This window comes from Rhea pennata, chromosome 33, assembly GCF_028389875.1.
Source record: "Rhea pennata isolate bPtePen1 chromosome 33, bPtePen1.pri, whole genome shotgun sequence".
In the NCBI taxonomy this organism is placed as follows: Eukaryota; Metazoa; Chordata; class Aves; order Rheiformes; family Rheidae; genus Rhea; species Rhea pennata.
This window is the reverse complement of record NC_084695.1, coordinates 637,476-652,744: the sequence shown is the minus strand read 5'-3', so window position 1 is coordinate 652,744 and position 15,269 is coordinate 637,476. Positions and strand designations below refer to the sequence as shown.

General features: G+C 70.7%; 1 protein-coding gene across 1 annotated transcript; it reads right to left on the bottom strand.

The window, feature by feature from the left end:
• Positions 1 to 365: 365 nt before the first annotated feature.
• On the bottom strand, positions 366 to 7,805 carry KHSRP (KH-type splicing regulatory protein). Its single transcript, XM_062598426.1, is given in 24 exon segments — positions 366 to 459; positions 1,178 to 1,305; positions 1,308 to 1,337; positions 1,423 to 1,500; positions 1,778 to 1,975; positions 2,085 to 2,173; positions 2,276 to 2,394; positions 2,481 to 2,641; positions 2,764 to 2,859; positions 2,862 to 2,904; positions 3,018 to 3,118; positions 3,237 to 3,330; positions 3,332 to 3,340; positions 3,443 to 3,541; positions 3,664 to 3,762; positions 4,428 to 4,599; positions 4,692 to 4,749; positions 4,857 to 4,928; positions 5,013 to 5,062; positions 5,754 to 5,793; positions 5,932 to 5,973; positions 6,608 to 6,704; positions 7,527 to 7,635; positions 7,637 to 7,805. Coding segments are annotated over 24 exon segments (2,100 nt in total). The 5' UTR covers positions 7,744 to 7,805; the 3' UTR covers positions 366 to 450.
• Positions 7,806 to 15,269: the final 7,464 nt, after the last annotated feature.

Sequence of the window (15,269 nt, the reverse complement as noted above, 5' to 3'; positions counted from 1 at the left end):
CGGCGCGGTTTCCGCCCCCCCCGCCCGGTTCGGCCCCGGTTCGGCCCCGGGCGGCGCAGCGGCGCGGAGGGAGGCGCAGGCGCCGGCGCGGGGCGGCGGAGGTTTTGTTATCGTTTATTTGTGAAGTTAAAAACAAGCGGTAAAAAGTAAAAACTGAGCGTTCAGGTGGCGGCCGCCCCGGGGGGGGGGGGGGAGCCGCGCCGCCCCCCCCGCCCGCCCCCCCCACCGCCGCCGCCGCCGCCCCGCCCGGGTTAGTCGCTACCTGCTACGGCGGCGGGGCGGGGGGGGGCCCGGGGGGGACCGCGGCGGCGGCGGCGGCGGGGGGGGGGCCGCGGGGAGGGGGGGCGGGGGGGGCCGGTCGCCGCCCCGGGCCGGCCGCGGCCGCGCCGAAAAACAAAAGGGGGTCACGGACGGGGGGTGGGGGTGGGGGGGGGGGAAATCACATTCGGTTCACTGAGCCTGTGGGGGGAAAGAAAGGGGGTGAGGGGGGGGCCACCGCTGCCCCACAGCGGGGGGGGCGGCCCCACTGCTGCGGCTTTAGGGGGTCTGGGGCGGGGTTCAAAGGGGAGTCCGGGGTGGGGGAGTCCATAGCATTGAGGGGGGGGGTGAGAGGGCTCTGGGCAGCTCATGGGGTCTGGTGGGGGGTCCGGGGGGGGGGGCTCAGGTGCAAGGAAGGGAACGGGGGGGCCGCTGGGGGATTTGGGTCCCTGTGGGGGGGGTCTGCAGGGGGCATCCCATCAGCCAGGGCGGGGGGGGGTGTCCCAGTGCCAGGGCAGTGTCCCAGGGGGAGTCCCAGGGGCTGGAGAGGGGTGGAGTGACCTGGAGGCTCCGGGGGGGGGGGGGGTGTCCCAAAGGCCAAGGGGTGCCCTGGGGGGGGGGGGGAGGGAGGGGGAACGACACGTCCCTTGAGTCCCGGGGAGTTCCAGGTGCCCGCGGGGGGGCCCGGGGGTCCCGTGAGTCCCGGGGGGTTCTGGGTGCCCGCGGGGGGGTCAGGGGGCCGGATCCCGTGAGTCCCGGGGGGTTCCAGGTGCCTGTGAGGGGGTCCGGGGGGGGTCCCGTGAGTCCCAGGGGGTTCCAGGTGCCTGTGGGGGGGTTCCAGGTGCCTGTGGGGGGGCCCAAGGGCTGGGGGGCGGTCCCATGAATCCCGGGGGGCCCTGGGGCCGGGGGGGGGTCTCACCTGCTGTCCCTGCTGCGTGGGGGGGGGCGCGGGGCCGGCGGCCCCCGGGGTCTGTCCGTAGTAGGCCGCCTGCTGCCGGTAGTACTCGGCCCAGGCCGCGCTGTAGTCGGGCTGGGGGCCGGGGGGGCCCCGGGGCCGGCGCCGGTGGCCACCTGGGCCGCTGTGAGGGGGGCAGGGGGCTGTGAGCACGGTGGGGGCCACAGTGGCCCCCCCCCCCTCAGATGCCCCCCCAGACCCCCACTCACCTTGTTTTTTGTAATATTCCTCCCAGGCTTTTGTGTAGTCCTGCTGCGGGGGGGCCCCGGGCTGCTGGGGCTGCTGGCCTGGGGGGGCAGGGGGGGGAAGATGGGGTCAGCCTGCTGCGGGGGGGGGGGGCAGGGAGGGCCAGAGACCCCCTTGGAGCAGCTGCTGGGGGCCCCAGTGAGCCTTTGGGGGGTCTCCAGTACAGTCTGACGGACCCCAAAGTGTTCCACAACCCTCAGTAAGATTGTGCCCCCCCCCCTAAAGTTTGGGGGTCTCTTAAGTGCCTTTAAGGCCCCTCAAGATTTTAAAGGCCCCCAGGGAGCCCCAGACCCCCACCCCGGGGGGGCGCAGCGGTACCTATTTTCTTGTAGTACTCCTCCCAGGCCTTGGTGTAGTCGGACTGGCCGGTGGGGGGAGGCTGGGGGGGCTCCCCCTGCACCGGGGGGGCGGTGGGGGCGGGCGGCTGCCCCGGCACCGGCCCCGGCGGCTGCTGGTAGTAGTGCGAGTAGTAGGCGGCCCAGGCGGCGTTGGGGTCGGCCGCCGCCGCCGCTTTACCTGCCGGGGGGGGGACAACACACAAATAAAGAAAATGGGGGGTGAACGGGGGTTTTGGGGGGGTCCCGGAACCGCAGGGAAGGGGGGGGGGGGGCGTCGCAGTACTCACTGGGGTCGTGGGGGGCCGGTGGCTGCCACTGCGGGTAGGTATTGCCCCAGCCTTGGGGGGGGTACTGGTGTGGGGGGGGGCCCCCGGGGCTGCGGGAGAGCAAGGGGGGACGGTGAGGGGCAGTGGGGGGAGTACACCCCCCCCCCGCAAAACCCCTCCTCCCCTCCAACTCCCCCCTGCCCGGTACTCACTGCGGGGGGGCTCCCGGCGGGCCCTGGTTGAAGGGGCCCGGGTTGAAGGGGCCCATGGGGCCGGCGGGCCCCGGCGGCCCCCCCGGGCCCGGCCCCGGCCCCACGGGGCACAGCGGACCCTGCGGAGGGCAGAGGGGGGGTGGTGAGCGGCGCCGGCGCGCGCGTGTCCGCGTCCCCCCCCCTCCCGCCCCGGCAGCCGTCCCACCTCGATCTTCTCCTCGATGAGCTGCTTGGCGTGGTCGATCTGCTGGGGGGAGCCGCGGATGATGAAGAGCTTGAAGTTGGGGTCGCCGTTGGGGGGCAGCTGCCGGGAGATCTCCACGAAGGCCCCCGTCTGCTGGTTGATGGCTTTGACGTTCTCCCCGCCTGCAAAGTTGGGGGGAGGAGGAGGAGGAGGGGGGACGCAGAGGGGCAGCGTGGTGGTGGGGACGCGCGGCAGCGCCCGGCGCGGGGTTTTTTTTTTGGGGGGGGGGGGGGGGAACGCTTACCTCTGCCGATGACCAGCCCGCACTTGTGCGTGGGGATGGAGAAGGTCATCTCGCCCCCGGGGGGGCCCCAGCTGCCCTGGCCCCGGCCGCGCCCCCGCCCCCCGGGGGCATCCCCGGCCCCGGTGGTCCGGGGGGGCCACTCTGCAAAGCGGAAACGGTGAGGGAGGACAGACGTCAAGGCCCGGAAGGGGGGAAGTGGGGGGGCCCCATCCCCACGGCGGTGGCCCCCCCCCCACCCCCCCGCCGCCACGTACCCGCAGGCTCTGCAGCAGGTCGTTGATGATGCGGGCGGCGTGCTCGCAGCGGTCGGGGGGGCCCATGATGTGGGCGATCTTCTCGGGGCCCGTCCCGTCGTCTGCAAGGCACCGCGGCGAGGTGAAGGTTTTGGGGGGGGGTGTCGGTCAGCGGGGCGTGTCCCCCTCACCCCCCAAAAAACCCCATGTGCTTCCCCCCCCCCCCCCAACCACACTGACCTTGCTTGAACTGTATCCGCACCCCGGCGTCGTTCTGGATTTTCTTAATCATCTCGCCGCTGCGGCCGATGACGACGCCCACCGAATGCCGGGGGCACCGGCACCTGCGGGAGGGACGGACAGACGGACGGATGTGAGGCATCGGCGGGAGCCCCCCGCCCTGCCTGCCCTCCCCCCCCCGCCCGCCCCCAAACCCCAGCACTCACATCGATGCCGCCGCCGATGCGGGAGCCGTACTCGTTGCGCTCGCCGAAGCCGCCCTGGTCGCGCTCGCGCAGGATGTCCATCACCATCTCACAGGCTTGCTGCGAGGGAGGGGGCAGCCGTGGGGCCGCGGCGGCGGCAGAAGGGGGGCGGGGAGGGTCTTGGTGACATCGAGGGGGTCTCGGTGACATCGAGGGGGGCCACGGCGGTGGCAGAGCCCTACCTGCACTTTGTAGGGGTCACCGATAATCCGCAGCGGTTTATCCACGTTGGTGTTTTGAGAACCGTCTTGAATCAGGATCATTTTCACGCCAGCTCGTTCCTGCAGCGAGACCAAAAGGAGCGAGGAGGCGCTGCGGATGCGCCGCGGACACGCTAAAGACACGCTAAGAACATCACAGATGTGCTGTGGACGCGCTAAGGACACCCCAAACATGTTATGGACGCGCTAAGGACACCACAGACATGCTGCGGATGTGCTGTGGACACGCTAACCACATCACAGGTGCATCATGGATGTAGTAAGGACATCCCCGACGCGTTACAGACACGCTAAGGACGCCATGGATGTGGTGTGCCTGTGCCCTGGACACACTAACCACATCACAGGTGCACCACGGACGCAGTAAGGACATCCTGGACGTGCCATGGACACGCTAAGGACACCACAGATGGGGCACGGCTGTGCTGTGCACGCACTAAGCACATCACAGATGCACCATGGACACAGTAAGGACATCCCGGATGTGCCACGGACACGCTAAGAACACCACAGACACGCTGTGGATGTGCCGCGAACACGCTAAGGGCATTGCACATGCGCCATGGACACGCTAAGGGCACCACAAACGCTAAGGACGTTCTAAGGACGCTGCGGACACGCTGCAGATGCGCCGCGAACACGGTTAAGACCACCACGGACGTGCCAAGCACACAGTGGACGTGCCACGGACACGCTAAGGACACGCCACAGACACAGGGGCTCACCTGGAGCTGCTTGATGGTCTCGCCGCCCTTGCCGATGACGAGGCCGGCCTTGCCGGCGGGAATCATGATCTCCTGCACTGTGCCGTTCTGCCCGTTGGCGTTGTCGTGGAACTGCCCCGGCGGCCCCCCGCGGCCCCGCGACACGATGTCGTCCAGCATCATCTTGGCTTTCCTGCGCGGGGCGGAGAGGAGGACGGGGTGAGGGGCGCGCGGGGTGAGGGGCCCGTGGGGGGGCGCGCGCGGGGGGCGGGGAGCGGTACTCACTGCACGGCCTCGGGGGAGCCGGTAAGGGAGACGCTGCGCTCCGGGAGGCCGCCGCTGTCTGCGGGGAGGCAGCGGCGTCAGTGCCGGAGCGGGGCTGGGAGGCGGGGGGGGGGTCGCGGCGGCCAGCCGCCCCCCGCCGTCCCCCCGCCCTGGCTCTGGCCCTACCTGGCGAGATCTGCACTTTGCAGCCCGAGTCCTGCTGGATCTTGTTGATCTGCTCCCCGCCACGACCGATGACTGCGGCAGACGGGGCCGGGGTGAGGCGGCGGCGCCGCAGCCGCCCCCCACCTCCGCCCCCCTCCCCCCCACACCGCTACTCACTCAGTCCCACCATGCCGTCAGGCACCCGGTACTCCTCCGTCACCGTGGACCTGCCGGGGGCCGTGGCACCGCGTCAGGCCCCGCGCGCTGGGATAGTGGGATCGCGGGGACGCCGCGGGAATGGGGGCGAGGGGGGACAGCGCGGCGGCGGGGATGGAGAAAGACAGAGCAGATGCCACCGCAGCAAGGACGCGCCAGCGGCACGGATGGAGAGGACGCGGCACGGGCGCAGGACGCAAGGCCGCCGCGCCGGCGGCAGAGAGGACGAAGGAGATGCCGCCGCAGCGGGGACGCGGCCGTGGTGCAGACGGAGAGGACGCGATGGGGACGGGAAAGGCAGAGATAACGCCAGCGCGAAAACGGAGGCAGCGCGAGTGCGGTGTGGCGAAGACGTCGAAGGGGACACGCCACCATGGCAAGGTGCAGCGGTGACGGACAGGACGCTGCCGTACTAGATACCGAGGAGACGCGGAAAAGACTCCACAGCGAGAGGGATGGGAAACGTGCTGGAACGCAGCAGGGGCAGAGGTGGAACAGACACCACGGTGCTAGGGACACCGGGGGGACAAAAAACACGCTGCTGTGTGGAAGACAGAGATGACAGAGGGGCTGTGATAGGAACAGAGAAGATGGGGTGGGGACACGGAGGTGGCGGGGACGCCGTGGTGGCCGGGACACGGTGGGAATGCAGCAGCAGGGACGGAGAAGACGCAGTGGCGGCGGCGGTGGGTTGGGGCTCACCTGGGTGGGGGGTGGATGGGCCCCAGCTGGGTGGGCAGCGCTGGAAGGGAAGGGCCGTGAGCGCGGGGCGCGGGGGCCCCGGGGAGGCCGGCGCTGCCGGGGGCGGGTGGCAGCCCCGGGCGTGTACCCAGGTCCCCACGCGGCGCCGCCGCCCCGGCCCCCGCCCGGCCCCTCTCACCGTCGCCCGGCGCCGCCGCCAGCTTCTTGCTCTCTGGCTGGTCTGCGGGAGGGAAGCGTGTGTCAGGCACTGCCACCCTGGGGTGGGAGGAAGCGGCCTGGCCCCCAGGGTGGGGGGAATGTGGACCTCCCCCCCCCCCCCGAGGGGACGTGGTTGCCCCGGGAAGGACATGGCCACAGGGATACAGCTGCCCTGGGGGGCACAGAGCCTTGTCCCCAGCTTGGAGTGGGGGAACAAACATCCAAGGGGACGTGGCTGCCCCAAGGGGGGCACTTCCTGGCTCCCCCCGGGGAGACAAGGCCCTGGGAATACGGTTGCCGCCAGGTAGGGGGGCAGGGACCAGCTGCAGGGGAACACAGCTACCCCCAAGGGCTGCCCCATAGGGGACACAGCCTGGCCCCTGGGGGGGACACGGCCCAGCTGCAGGGGGACACGGCCACCCCCCAAGGAGGGACAGAGCCGCTACATGGGGCACAACTGCCCCAGAAAGACACAGCCTGGCCCCACGGGGGGCAAACGCAATCAGCCCAGGGGGACACTGCCACCCCCAAGAAGGGGGGACACAGCCCTCCTAGAGGAACACGGCCCGGAGAGCGCAGAGCCTGTCCCTGGTGGGCACGGGGGGAAAGCCCGGGCCCCCCACGGCAGCCCCCACCCTGGCCTCCCCCCACTGCACCTCCATCTTCCAGCTGCCGCTTCTGCCCCCCGAACCCGAAGTCCGGAGTGTTGTTGTTCACAGTGGTGGCTGCATCACCCCCGATTTTTGCCGCTATCTGGGGAGAGAAAGCGCTGGGGGGTGGTGGTGGGCCAAGCTAGAGAGGTGGCGGCGACGTACCCCCGTGCCGGTAGTGCCAGCCCAGATGCCGGGCTGGGGGGGATGCGGCCCCTTCCCCGCTCGCAGCCACCGCACTCTTGGCGCCGACGGGAACGCAAAGGCCGCGGAGCCCCTCGGATGGCGCCACACGGACAGGAAACGGGCCACGGGCCCCGCCGGGCCCGCTGAGGGGGCGGCAGGAGGCAACACCGGCGCGCGGCCGCCACCGGCTGTGCGACGACGCACCGGACGCTCCCAGAGCAACGCTAAATTCTGTATTTCCAGCTTAATTCAACCACTTCTTTTTTTCTGCCCTCCCGCCGCTGCCAGTGCAACTTTTCCAGCTGGTTCCCGCGGCGGCGGCTCCCGGCTCCTCCCGCCGGCCGGGATGCAGCTGCCGGGGATGCGCGCGGGCTCCTGGGTGCCGCCGGCGGCCCCAGCGGCGGGGAGCAGCACGGCGGCTCCGGGCCCCCGGTCCGGGCTCCGGCTGCAGCCGCGCCGCGGGACGGCGGCTCCCGGGGCCCGCAGCCCCCCAGGACCCCCGTCTCGGCCCCCTCCCCCAGCAAGGTCAGAGTATGGCGGGAGACCCCGAGGTACCGGTAACCGGAGGAGCGCGGGCAGCACCGGGTTCCCCACGTGACCTGCGGCCGGGGGGGCCGCACCGGGCGGGCGGGGGGGGGGGTGACGGCAGCCCCCCCCCACGCTGCGTGTCGTCCCCCCCCCCCCCCCCGCCGCCGCGGCCCGCGCCCCGCCGCCGCCGCCGCCGCCGCCCGGCCCTCACCTGCCGGGCGCGCTGCACGGCGTCGGCGAAGGCGTCCTTGCGGATGCCGCCGGGCGGGCCGCCCCCCGCGCCGCCCGGGCCGGGCCCGCCGCCCGCGGCCCCCCCCCGCGCCCGCGCCGGCCGGCGGCGGCGGCCCGGCGGCGGCGTTGGCGGCGTTAGCGGCCCCCCCGGGCGGCCCGGCGGCGGGCGGCGGCCCGGCGGGGCTGTAGTCCGACATGGCGGCGGCGGCGGCGGCGGCGGCGAGGGCGCGACGCGGGAACCAGGCCGCGCTCTCCACACACGCCCGCAAAGCACGCTGGGAGCGGAGGGCGGTGATTCCGGTGGGCTAGCCGCCCCCCCCGCGCCGCGCCGCGCCGCCGTCGGCCAATCGGCTGCCGGAGGTGGCGGTGAATGGCAGCCAGCGCCCTCCAATCCGAGAGAGGAAGGAGCCGGCACGCTTCGCGAGCCTATCAGAGGACAAGAGGCCGGGGCGCCGCACATGAGTGGCAGAGAGCTCGGCCAATGAGAGTACAGAAAAGGTCGACGGAGATTCTCATTGGTGACCCGGACGGGGCGGGCCTCTTGGAATTGACACGGCGGACCGCCAATCCCAGGCAGTTTGGTCGCCGTCGCTAGACGTCTATTGGATAAGGAAACAGAGAGAGCGCCGGGAAGGGGGCAGGCTCTTGCTTGATTGGCGTCCGACAGGCCCAATGACGCAGGTCAAACTCCCGACTTGCCCCTCCCCTCCTGCCTACTGAAGGAGATGGTTCGTCATTGACAGCCCTTACAGCCAATGAGGCAGCAGACAGCTACACACCAGCCTGCCATTGGCGGAAGTGGGATGGGGCGGAGCTTACAAAGAACGACGCGAACGCAAATCAATCAGGGCAGTGAACATGCAGCCTGATTGGTGGGAAGCAATGGGCGGGGCCAGCACGGAGTGAAAGCCAGTTGAGCCAATCACAAGCTGGCCTGCTCACCATGGGCGGATGCCTGGGGTGACTGGCGGGATGTGCACCAATCACCTAGAACCACTGCCCCCAGGCACAGGCAGGAAGACGGGCTCGCACATGACTGACAGCTCTGCAGACCAACAAGGAGGAGGGTTGTGTCTAGGGCAGCCAATGAGCTTCGTGAAACAGTTTGGGAGGGAAACGGCGGCAAATCAGACACGGAGCAATGCGGGGGGGCCGTGACTGGCAGCGCTCCCGGCCAATCGCATTGGGAAGGCGGGTGCTGGGCCCGAAGCCCCCATGCTGGAGGGGCTGTTTATTTCCTGCAGCGGCGGGGGGTGGACGGGGACAGGGACAGGACATCGGGGGGGGGGGGCTCAGATGGCGGCGGCCCCCGCCGCGGCCTTGGACTCCGGCGCCGCCTTGGCCTTGCGCCGGGCCTCGGGCGCGGGGTGCGGCGGCGGCGGGGGGCTGCGCAGGTCCATGTAGAGCGTCAGCGACACCCCCATGGCAAAGAGCTGCGGGGGGATGTGGGGGAAGTCGTCTCAGTGCCTGCCCCACAAACCCCCCCGGGTGACCCAGGGGCCGACCCGGCAGCCCCCCAGAACTGCCCCAGGGCTGCCCCCACCCCCGGCCGATGCCTCCCCCCCCACCTGCAGGAGGGCGGCGACGGTGGCGGCAGCGCCCAGCCCCAGGCTCCGCTCCTTGATCAGCGCCATCAGCTTCTTATAGCAGCCCTGGGGGGCCCAGCAAAGCCGCCCCGGGTTGCAGCGCTCCAGGGTGCCGGGCACTGGGAATTTGGGGGCTCGGCGGGGGGGGTGTCCAGGCACCAGGAATTCAGGGGCTCGGGGGGCTCTGGGCACCGGGAATTCAGGGGCTCGGGGGGCAGGGTCCAGGCACCGGGAGTTCAGGAGCTCGGGGGGCTCTGGGCACCGGGGATTCAGGGGCTCGGGGGGCTCTGGAAATTCAGGGCACCAGGGGCTCAGGATGGGTTCGGGCCCCCGGCACCTTGGGGCCCCCCAGGACGTGGGGCGATCCCGGCCGCGGTGGTGCTGGGCTCAGCGCTGGATGCAGTAGAGGGTCGCCAGGGGGTCAGTGTGCCCCTACCCGGGGGTGCATGACATTGGGGCAGGTGTTGTGGGGCAGGGGGGGATGCACGATGCTGGGATGGGTGTTGCGGGGGTCAGTGGGTGCTGTGGGGCTGCCAGGGGTTCAGAGGGTGTTGTGGGGGTCAGCAGGTGTTGTAGGTGCCTACCTGGGCACGCATGACGCTGGGGTGTTGTGGGGAGGGTGTTGTGGGAAGTCAGTGGGTGCTGGGGGGGCTGCACGATGCTGGGGCGGGTGTTGTGGGGGTGGGCGGGTGTTGGGGTGCCTACCTGGGGGTGTACAACGCTGGGGTGGGTGTTGTGCCCGTCGCAGGTGGGGTTGCTGGGCTGCAAGCAGCAGCTCCGGGGGTAGCGGCGCCCTGAGCGGGCCTGGAAGGCGGAGCCCGCGAAGTCCCCGTAGCCGTGCACCCCGCAGCAGCGCAGCTGGGACGCCCCGGCGCCCATCAGCCCCGGTGCTGCCCGTGCGCCCCATGGCGCCATGCCTCCACCGCCCCACTGCGCCGTGCCTCCGTCTCCCCAGCGCCCCACGGCCCCAATGTGCCGTGTCTCCATCTCCCCAAAGCCTCACGTCCCAAGTGCCCTGTGGCCCCAATGCCCCACGGTCCCCAGTGCCCCGCTTCCCAAGTGCCCCACGGCCCCATCTCCCCAGTGCCCCACAGCCCCATCTCCCCAGTGCCCCGCATCCCAAGTGCCCCATGGCCCCATCTCCCCAGTGCCCCACAGCCCCATCTCCCCAGTGCCCCGCATCCCAAGTGCCCCACGGCCCCATCTCCCCAGTGCCCCACAGCCCCATCTCCCCAGTGCCCCGCATCCCAAGTGCCCCACGGCCCCATCTCCCCAGTGCCCCGCATCCCAAGTGCCCCGTGGCCCCAAGCCGCCCCACATCCCCAGACCCTCTATTCCCTCTGCCCAAGTGTCCCCAACGCCCCTCGGCCCTAATGACCCGTGGCCGAGCGTCCCCAGCGCCGCAGTCCCCACACCTGGCGTCCCCAAAGCCCCCTCTTCCCCCTGCCCAAACGTCCCCGCCGCCCCGACACCCCCGCGCCCCCCGCGCCCACCTTGGTCATGAAGGCGTCCCAGCCCTCGGTGACGAGGCCGCCGTCCCGCGCGGCGCCGTAGCGGCCCCTCAGCGCCCCCAGCGCCTTGTCCAGCACCAGGCTGCGGGCCTGCGCCCCCCGGCCCCGTGTCACTGCCGCCCCCCGGGACCCCTCACCTGCTGGGACCCCCCGCCCAGGGATCAACCCCCCGAGACCCCTGTGGGACCCCAGGAACCCCATCACCCACCGTGGGGCCAGAACCTGCCCCTCCCCAGGACCCGAATCCTGCTGGGACCTCCCCCAAGACAAGACCCCCAACCCCCTGGGATCCCACCCCAAGACCCCCAACCTGCTGGGACCCCCTCCCGCCAGGACCCCCAACCAGCTGGGACCACCCTCCCAGGATTCAACCCTCGCCTGGGACCCAAACCCCTCGGGACCCCCCACAGGATGCCCAAGGCCCCTGGGACTCCTGTGAGACCCCCAACGCCCCCCACCCCACGAGGCTGGACCTCGCCACCCCGACACTACTGGGACCCCGTTCCTGCCCCGTGTGACCCCAGCTCACAGCTCTGTCAGCCCCCAGGACCCCGAAACCACCGTCACCCCCAAACCCACCGCCACCCCCGAGGACCCTGAACCCGCCGCGCCCCCCAGGGCCCCCGAAGGCGCTCACGAAGGGGGTGTAGTCGTAGACGAAGACGGCGGCGGCCACCTCGGCCACGAAGAGCACCGTCACCACCATGAAGAACTGCCGAGAGCGGGGACGGGGGGGGGCCGTGGCGCAGCGACACGCCACGCGGCACCACGCCGCACCACGCCACACCACGCCATGCCACGCGGTGCCACGCCACGCGGCACCACGCCGTGCCACACGGCACCACGCCATGCCACGCGGCGCCTCAGGGCACAACAGGGCTGCGCGTTGCAGCCGTGTGGCCACCACCAGCAGCCCCGGAGCGGGGCGCTGCCCGTCCCTGCCCGCGGCCCCCCCATCCGTCCCCCGTCCGTCCCCCCGTCCGTCCGTACCAGGAGCAGGAGGCGGGGGCGGCGCGCCCAGGCCCCCCAGGCGCCCGCGGCCCCCGCCAGCCCCAGGGCGCAGCCGGCGGCCACGCAGGCGTCGCCCACGTGGACGAAGACGACGGCGCGGGCGCCCGCCACGCGCCCGAAGGAGCCGCTGGCCAGCCGGCTCCAGAGCCCCAGCACCGCCAGCCCCCAGCCCCACAGCTGCGGCCGCGCGTCAGGCCTGGCCCGCGCCCCACGGACGCCCGCAACCACCCCACGGGCCTCCTCAGCCACCCACAGCTGCCCCACGGGCCCCCACAACCACCCCACAAACTCCCCATAACCACTCCATAGCCCTCCAGACCACCACAACCACCCAAAGACCCCCACAGTCCCCCACAACCACCCCACGAACTCCCCATAACCGCTCCATAGCCCTCCAGACCACCACAACCACCCAAAGACCCCCACAGTCCCCCACAACCACCCCACGAACTCCCCATAACCGCTCCATAGCCCTCCAGACCACCACAACCACCCAAAGACCCCCACAGTCCCCCATAACCACCCCACGAACTCCCCATAACCGCTCCATAGCCCTCCAGACCACCACAACCACCCAAAGACCCCCACAGTCCCCCACAACCACCCCACGAACTCCCCATAACCGCTCCATAGCCCTCCAGACCACCACAACCACCCAAAGACCCCCACAGTCCCCCATAACCACCCCACAAACTCCCCATAACCACTCCATAGCCCTCCAGACCACCACAACCACCCAAAGACCCCCACAGTCCCCCACAACCACCCCACGAACTGCCCATAACCGCTCCATAGCCCTCCAGACCACCACAACCACCCAAAGACCCCCACAGTCCCCCATAACCACCCCACAAACTCCCCATAACCACTCCATAGCCCTCCAGAGCACCACAACCACCCAAAGACCCCCACAGTCCCCCACAACCACCCCACAAACTCCCCATAACCGCTCCATAGCCCTCCAGACCACCACAACCACCCAAAGACCCCCACAGTCCCCCACAACCACCCCACAGCCCCCCCATAACCGCTCCATAGCCCTCCAGACCACCACAACCACCCAAAGACCCCCACAGTCCCCCATAACCACCCCACGGCCCCCCCCATAACCGCTCCATAGCCCTCCAGACCACCACAACCACCCCACGGACCCCCACAGTCCTACAAAACCACCCCATGGACCCCCAGAGCTCTCCCATGGACTCCCATAGCCATCCATAACCACCCCACAGCCCCCCAAAACCACTTCACGGCTCCCCATAGCTCCCCCATGGACCCTCACACCTCTCCCACAGACCCCCATAACCACTCCACAGCCCCCCCTAAAGCTCTTCCACGGATCTCCCTAGTCCCCCATAACCACCCCATGCCCCCCCATAGCTTCTAGACCCCCGTAGTCCCCCATAACCGCCCCCCATAGAGCCTTCCCACAGCTGGGGATGTGTCAGGGGCTGCCCCACAGCCACCCCACAGTTCTTCATAGACCCCCAGCTGCCCCACAGCCCCTCTAGATCCCAGAATCCCCACAGTGACCCCACAACCCTTCACAGACTCTATAGCCACCCTGCAGCTCCTCATAGTTCTCCTAGATTCATCGACCCCATAGCTGTCCAGACCACCTGGACCCCATAAGCACCCCACAGACCTTCACAAAACCCATAGGCACCCCTTAGCCCCCCCCCAGACCCTATGGGCCCCATAGCCACCCCATAAACCCCCACATCCCAGACCCTCTCAGCCCTTCACAAACCCCCATAACCACCCCATAGCTCCCCCCCGACCCCACAGGCACCCTGTAACCCCCTCCCCAAACTCCACAACCACCTTGTGACCCTCCACCAACCCCACAGGCACACCATAGACCTCCCAGACCCCATAAGCACCCCACAGCCTCCCCGATGCCCTTCACAGACCCCCACAGGTGCCCCATACGCATCCCCCAGAGCCCACAGGTGCCCCACAGCCCCCATAGACTCCCTGCGACCTTTAACAGACAGCCCCTATAGGCGCCCCACAGTCCCCCACAGGCACCCACAACTGCTCTAGACCCCCTATGCACCCCACAGCCCCCCTAGACCTCATAGGCACCCTATAACCACCCTAAACCCCGCAGCCACCCTGAAACCCTTCACAGACCCCCCACAGGCACCCCATAGTGCCCCACACACCCCATAGGCACCCCAAAGAACCCCTACACCCAATAGGCACCCCACAGACCCCATAGATCCCACATAACTCGCTCTACACCCCACAGGCATCCTATAGCCTCCCTAGACCCCATAGGCTCCCCATAACCTCCTAAGACCTTATAGCTCCCATAGGCACCCCAGAGCCCCCCTAGATTCCCTGCAGCCCTTCACAGACCCCACAGCTGTCCCATAGCCACCCCCCCCCCCCAGACCCCACAGTCACCCCGGAGCCCTTCACAGACCCCACAGGCACCCCATAACCGCCCCGCCCCCCCCAGCTCCCCCCCAGCCGCCCCGGGGCCCCCCCCGGCTCACGGCGATGAGGGCGCAGGCAGCGAGCAGCGCGCACTGCAGCGGGGCCAGCCGCCGCCGCCGCCACGCCATGGCCCCGCCGCGGCCCGCGCCCCGCACGGCCCCTCCCCGGGGGCTCCGAAACGGCCGCGCCCGCCCCGCCCGAACGAGCGGGGTGTCGAGGCTTCGAACGGCTCCTGCCGCCGCCCCCAGGGCTCTAACGGTCCTAACGGCTGCTGCCGCCGCCCTAACGGCTGCCACCCTGAGGGCTCTAACGGTCCTAACGGCTGCCGCCGCCCCCAGGGCTCTAACGGTCCTAACGGCTGCTGCCGCCGCCCTAACGGCTGCCACCGTGAGAGCTCTAACGGTCCTAACGGCTGCTGCCGCCTTAACGGCTTCCGCCACCCTGAGGGCTCTAACGGTCCTAACGGCTGCCGCCGCCCCCGAGGGCTCTAACGGTCCTAACGGCTCCTGCTGCCTTAACGGCTTCCACCACCCTGAGGGCTCTAACGGTCCTAACGGCTGCCGCCGCCCCCAGGGCTCTAACGGTCCTAACGGCTCCTGCTGCCTTAACGGCTGCCGCCTCCGAGGGCTCTAACGGTCCTAACGGCTCCTGCTGCCTTAACGGCTTCCGCCGCCCTGAGGGCTCTAACGGTCCTAACGGCTGCTGCCGCCGCCCTAACGGCTGCCACCCTGAGGGTTCTAACGGCTGCCGCCCCCGAGGGCTCTAACGGCCGCCGCCCTAACGGCTCTAACGGCTCCTGCCGCCCTAACGGCTGCCACCCTGAGGGCTCGAACGGTCCTAACGGCTGCCGCCGCCTGAGGGCTCGAACGGCTCGAGCGGCTCCCGCGGCGCCTCGAACGGCTCTAACGGCTGCCGCCGCCCTAGCGGCTGTAACGGCTCCGGCCGCTCCCGCCGCTGCGGCGGCTCCGAGGGCTCCCGCCCGCCGCTGGAAGCCGCGGCCTCCCGGGGCCCCCGCGCCCCCGGGGCCCAGGCGTCCGGGCGCGGCCCTCCCCGAGGCGGGGCGGGGGCGGGCGCGGGCGCGGGCGCGGCGCGGCAGAGCGGGGCCGGGGCCGGGGCCGGGCCGGGGCCGCGGCGGCAGCGGAGCGGAGCGGGAGGTAGCGGCGCCGGGAC